Below are 6,153 nucleotides of genomic sequence, written 5' to 3'. Positions count from 1 at the left end.
AGGCAGGCTCAGCTGGCTCATGCAACCACGTGGATCACAATGAATATTTATTCCAGCCTATGCAAATAAAGGGGATCAGCAAGTCTAAAGGCCATTATGGTTTTTTTTTTTTTTTTATACTTTTGATCAATGAAACAAGAGTGTTTGTTTTGCATTTATGGTAGGATACTCCACATGCATGCCACCACGATCAGAAGACGCCAGCAAAGAGTCTTGAAGAGTATTCATGGCTGCAGTTGAGGATTCCACATCCTGCACATGCACAGGATCCCCCGCAGTCAAAAAAGTATCATGAAGTGGAAATTCTGACACAAGTAGCAAGCAGCAAGAGTAGAAAATATTACAATATCAGTTTCTCAAGGGCCCAAAGCTGCAAATAATTTATACATCATATTTGACTTTCTATGCCATGGTATGATTTTGTCTTGCAAAGCAATAATAATATTATTATACTCAAAGGTGATAGACTTCATGAAAGTTATTTGACATTTAACAGGTCTTTTTGCATTACTGAACACCAAATAATGGAGGGTTATTAGCTATCCAGCAGAAAAGCATTATGCTGGTGAATAGCATAATTATTCATAGGAACGTGGTCAAATTTACATGATATTTCTCTATTGATCTAGGCATACGGAACATTGGATCACTATATGGTTGGTTGTCTAAAGTAAAGTCTGAAAGTTGTCTCTAAACAATAAAGAAGCTAACCACCACGAAAACAAGCATATCCAAGTACATGAAATATGACAAGAAAAATGCATTCAAAATTTCATGATTTTTCAGAAAAAAATAATAGCATGAAGGAACATTTTCCATGATAAAAAGTAATATGCTGCATACGAGGTCCATGTAAGGCTTTGGAGGAGCAATTTCTAAGATCAGCATAGACCAACATATCTCACAGAATCTTACTTTCACATAATTTTTTCCTTAAAGAGAAACAATCCAAATATAAGCTACATGAGGACAAGATTACTAAGTATCAAAAACTGCAGGCAAGTTTCCATGCTTACCCAAAAACTAATCAAGATATCATTAAAGGATATATGGACTGGCAGCTGATCAGAAGATCAGCTAGAATCACACATGCACAGCAGTTGCTCACGTGGAAGAAAATATCACAAAGTGCAACAGACTAGGAAAAGGAATATATGGCATCATGAGGAGAAAACAGGATTGCAATCAAGTGATGTCATTTGTAAGTTGATGTAGTCAACTGCTACGGATGGACTGAGACCCAGATAACCTCTGTTTCCCAAAGCCTTTGATGTCATCAATTACATAATAGTGAAGCTTATCCAAAGAGCAGAAACAAGAAAGGTCCTAAATATGAGGCCCTAAAGTACACAGAATTACGACGTTTACATCTCTATGAAATAAACCATCGCACCAGAGAACTTTATTTTAATCATTCTTAATGCCAATAGTCGTATAGACTCCAGGTTGCATAGTCTTTATTTGAACTTTTAGCGTCATTATCCGACACTTCCTTTTATTTCCTCATAAGTGTAAACAGGTAACTTGCATAATTTTGTCACAATTTGTATAGTTCTGTGTTAAGAGGAGTTCTGACTCAAATAGAAGGATTTTTCATTTATGTGAATTGTGAAGTACTCACATAAGTAATTTTAACCATCCAAATTTTGCCAATTATCTACCTACCATGTGTATTTGCTTCTCTACAGTGTAACTGCAATACAGTCCACTTGCAAACCAGTGTCTCATTTTAGCCTTAAACTTAATCTTTAGCTGTCCCAAATTTTAAAAGAAAAGCTTGTAGATATGTAAACCGCAAGACATAGCTCATTCTGACAAAATCAGTGTGTCTTAGCATGAACAGCACATACCGCAAAATCAGCAAAAGCAACGGGCATTCCACCTCTCCCTCGCATTTTAATTGTATGAAAGCCAGGGTATCTGGAGACAATAACAAAAATTTGTTAAATTCCAACCCAAATGCCCGACAAAGATTTTACCAACAAAGCAAACTAATGAAGCAAGTAAGTCACAATCAGGGAACCAAAACTTTGGTCAGTATTTATCAAGGTCAAGAGCAAAATGCCAATCTTACTCAGACAGAACTTGCTTTAGTTCTTCTTCAGTGCAAGTAGGACCCAAATTTGCAATAAATAATGTAGAACAAGGTGGAATGTCCCCTGACGTTGGCTTTTCTGGCTCCTGTAACAGAGTGGGATACATAAATATCTAGATATGTACATATTATCAAGTGACAGGAAAGAAGCATTGATAGGATGGCCAGAACAATGCAGAAAATTACTTCCACACTTTTATACTGAAAGGAACATACCAAATGCATTTTTAGCTTCATACTCCAATTTTCAGTGTTTAAAATCAGAAATTCAGAAATGGAACTGATACCAAACAGCACCTAAGTTGGTTTGACTCAAGAAGAACTCACACTAACTTAATTAATTAAACAATCAATCTTAAAGGTCATAAAATTTGATAAAGCTCAATATAAAAATTATAATTACCATGACAATTTGTTAGCACTTGTTCTAGTTAAAAATAGCATTCATAAATCTATTCTAAGACACTACTTGTAAAGCAATCAAAAAATTAGTGCATCCCTTCCTAAGCTCAATATCGGAATAAAGTCTTTAAAAAAAGAGAGATAGAGAGGACAGAAAAACAAAATAGAAATATAAAATGCAAAGATGAATGGATATTAGCACAAAAATTACTGAAAGACACACTCTTAACTCTTAAGGACTGGATAGTTCAACAGTCTACTAGGAATCAAACCCAGTAAACTTCAACTAAAGGCCTTATCCTCTCATTATTAACTTTCAGATTCACACTCTGAATGAAATTTGAAAGGATGATCACTGATGAATAACGAATTATGTTTATCCTGCAAAATTCATGGTGGCTCCAATGTACAAGGTCGCTAGAGCAAGATTAAAAATTACTTGACCACAACTTACATTTGAAGCAGCTTGATCATTCTCTAGCTTATCCGCGACCCCACCACTGATTACAACAAGACGCATATGAAATTGAACTAATAAGAGAAAATGAACATCTACAACAAAAGCTTCTGATATTTAACATGATATTATTAGAAAACCAGGATGTCAAGTCATGGCATTCTAATTAAATAATTCTGTGCATGATGAAGTGCATTTGAACCTCTGTGCAGCAGCTAAAGCACCCTTGTTGCTGGAATTATCATTTTCTGTGCCCAATGGTTCATCAGATCCACCGTCACCTGAATGTGCAAATGTACCAAGAAAATGTGCAGGTGAGCTGTGGAAGCAAATGCTGGTGATGGTGCCTCTTTAGTAAAATCCTAAAGTCATGTGAGTGCAGCCTAATGGAAACGAACCAAGTTAACAATCATAAGCAGGAGAAGAACAGAATTATTCATATGAAAGAGAGTTTGCCCCAGAAAAATCAAATATAACCATTATGAAATCAAAGTAATTATCTTCCGCATGATGCCTTATGCTGGATGCTTTATTACCATCATTACTCCATAAATCTTGGTCATCATCTGTTATTTTAACTCGTTTATCAATTACTGCATAGGCTCCACCCCCTGCATGAACAAAAGAACACATTATCTGACACACACTTATAATATAGTATTTTCCAAAGGCTATCTAGCTGAATAAAGAGGTATGCATATATTATAGAAATCAAAAACTAGAAAAAAGAATTAAATTTCAAGTTCAACCATTATGAATAAAAAAATGCTACCATACCTCGTGGACGCTTCCGAGAATTTGATCTGGCCAGCTCTATATGCAGAGTAGCTCCCGTCTCAGGATCAAAAACCACTCCCTGATTGGGAATAACAGAAAGAATCAACATTTGGAACTAGGAAGGAGCAGTTATGTAGAAGGTCAACTTAAAGTTTATTCACAGGATTGAAGAGATCACAATTATATATTTTTAAACATTGTGATGAACAACTTTTCAGTAAATGCCTTTAGTTTGGTAGTAGTAGCAAGCATACACCGACACAAAGAACATGATATTGCTTCGATATAATTGATTATGCAACAGCAGTATAATGGAAGAGGAAGATGTACAGTATACAAACTAAATGCTAGAGGGCACATGTTCTGAGAAACTTCAGTGAGAGTAACAAACAAATAGAATTTTAGCTCAAAATAAGAAATGCAGTTCAACCACCCAGAATCCCTGTCATCAAAGCTCAGTTTCTTTATAATTTTACTTTTGTACTGAGTACATGCAATGTTTCTTTTGAGAACTAGGCCAGGAAGAAACACAGCCCAGGTCACCCAACCCCAACAGCTTCACCAACTGCTCTAGTTGGCACTCTCCTAGATACATGCTATATAAATCAAATAAAACAGAAAATAAGACTTTTCTCTACACCATGTCATGCATTTATAGTACCAATTATAACGACAAATCACATGATATTTATAGAACAAAACTTCATAAAACAGCAGTTAGGGCTAAAATCTATTAACAATTAAAAATAGCCAGCTTCCTTTTTGCAAAACTGATAATTATGGCATGCTATTTATGATAAATACAACCAAACTAATTGATATTTTTCAAAATTAATTGTGCCAAACAATTCATATGTTACTCATATTGTGATAATTATAATGAGACAACATGATTAACAAAATCTTCACTGCCGATGCTAGCAACATCACAAAACAGATGCATCAATCTAAATAAAATGAACATATATAACAAAGAAAATTACAAAAGAACTATAAATCGTAGATGCCAGAAAGCAAACATCATCATGGTGCTGTGTCTCACGTTTAATGCGTTCATTGCTGCCATTGCTGATTGATGATTAAAAAATGTGGCAAAGGCGACAACCTGCAACGAAGAAACGATCAAAAAATGGTAAAAGATCATATGATAACATAAACACATGCATAATGTTTCCTCTGCTTCCTTTATCAACAACATCAAGCGACTGTTCATCAATCCCCAAAAACCAAAAACGCAAAGCAGTCCCGACCACCGACAGCCAACCAGCTATCAAATGGATCTAGTCCGAACCTAAAATAAAATGGACAGCTAAGAAACACAAGATCAAGAATCCAACAAAAGTTCAAGCATAATAATTCCCATCAACATCAACTCCATGAAAGAATCAAATCATCAGTCTCCATTCAACTGACAAACCATTCAGAACTGATAAACCATTCAGAGCGATTTATCCCTAACCCTATATTAACGTCCAACTAATAGCAGGCAAAGAAAATTAAGATCTAGAAATCAAAAACCCTAGAAACACCAAAACAAGAACCCTAACAGGAAGAGAGGCAACCTGGTCACCGCGGCCGGTGTACTTGAGCTGGCAAGAATCGAAGCCGTGGCGGCGGCGGAAGAGGTTGTGGATCTCTCGAGGCTTGACGTCGTCGGGGAGCCCGGAGACGAAGAGAGTATTGATCTTCTGCTGCTCGGCGTTGGGGTGGATCACGGGCACAGCCGCAGGCGGGGCAGGGGGGTGGAGGTAGTAGGGCTGTGGGAAGGCGGAGGACTCGATGACGATGGGGGCCGGAGGTGGGTGCATGACAGCGGCCGCCGGCGAGGGGGAGAAGGGATTGGGCTGGGGCGGCGGGAGGGAGGGCTTGGTGTCGTAGTAGGGCCGCGCGGGGTAGGGCTGGGCCGCCGGGTGGATCATGGACTTCCTGTGGCCGCTTCCTTTCCCGACGAAGAACGCACGGGCCCCTCCCTTCCGACCCGTTTGAGTTTATAGTGGAATTTGTGGAGAAAATATTACCTACGCGTCCCTTGTAGGACTAAAAAATTCACCAAGACCTGGAGTCGGCGGACCGCGGGAACTTCACTTTATGTTGAAAATTATTCAAGAGTCCTTAATTCAATCTTAAATTCAAGGTTGGGAGCTTCCTATAAAGACGGCACCTCTTACCGACTTCACTTTGAATTATGATGAAAAACTATGCATAGGTCCTTCATCTGATTAGTATTGTTTATTTTCATGCAATATTGGGGCCTTGCGCCTTGGTCCTTTTTTAACCCAACATATTTCCCATAAGTCATTAATTACTACATTCTTGACATGTTATAAAAAGAGTTTTTTGTCCTCATGATGTTCAAATCTTAAAATTTGTAAATAAAACCGCAAGCGCACGGTGTGCAGAGTAGCACGACCAGCGAGTACGG

General features: G+C 37.7%; 1 protein-coding gene across 2 annotated transcripts; it reads right to left on the bottom strand.

Annotated features, from left to right (window-relative positions):
• Nucleotides 1-28: 28 nt before the first annotated feature.
• Nucleotides 29-5,718, bottom strand: LOC140859090 (uncharacterized). 2 transcript variants are annotated; one of them, XM_073260494.1, is made up of 9 exons: nucleotides 5,294-5,718; nucleotides 4,774-4,836; nucleotides 3,732-3,810; nucleotides 3,491-3,565; nucleotides 3,157-3,235; nucleotides 2,952-2,997; nucleotides 2,075-2,181; nucleotides 1,851-1,920; nucleotides 29-252 (listed from the first exon to the last, which is right to left on the bottom strand). In XM_073260494.1, the coding sequence occupies exons 1-9, from the start codon at nucleotides 5,648-5,650 to the stop codon at nucleotides 127-129; spliced, it is 1,002 nt and encodes a 333-aa protein (XP_073116595.1). In that variant the 5' UTR covers nucleotides 5,651-5,718; the 3' UTR covers nucleotides 29-126. The 2 variants fall into 2 exon arrangements, with proteins under 2 accessions (XP_073116595.1, XP_073116596.1); XM_073260495.1 differs by having other exon boundaries at nucleotides 224-305; nucleotides 5,294-5,717.
• Between the last annotated feature and the right edge of the window lie 435 nt (nucleotides 5,719-6,153).

The sequence above is a fragment of the Elaeis guineensis genome, chromosome 7 (genome assembly GCF_000442705.2).
Source record: "Elaeis guineensis isolate ETL-2024a chromosome 7, EG11, whole genome shotgun sequence".
Classification (NCBI taxonomy): domain Eukaryota; kingdom Viridiplantae; phylum Streptophyta; class Magnoliopsida; order Arecales; family Arecaceae; genus Elaeis; species Elaeis guineensis.
The sequence above is the reverse complement of the archived record's forward strand: the minus strand, read 5'-3'. Positions and strand labels throughout refer to the sequence as shown.

What these genes read in the sequence shown, in the direction of transcription:
- LOC140859090 (XM_073260494.1), bottom strand. Translation starts at nt 5,650, where the DNA reads ATGATCCACCCGGCGGCCCAGCCCTACCCCGCGCGGCCCTACTACGAC. An exon ending in GCTTTAGCTGCTGCACAGAG is followed by an intron (nt 2,998 to 3,156) that starts GTTCAAATGCAC and finishes TGTTGTAATCAG; the next exon opens with TGGTGGGGTCGCGGATAAGC. An exon ending in CTAAAGCAAGTTCTGTCTGA is followed by an intron (nt 1,921 to 2,074) that starts GTAAGATTGGCA and finishes TATTGTCTCCAG; the next exon opens with ATACCCTGGCTTTCATACAA.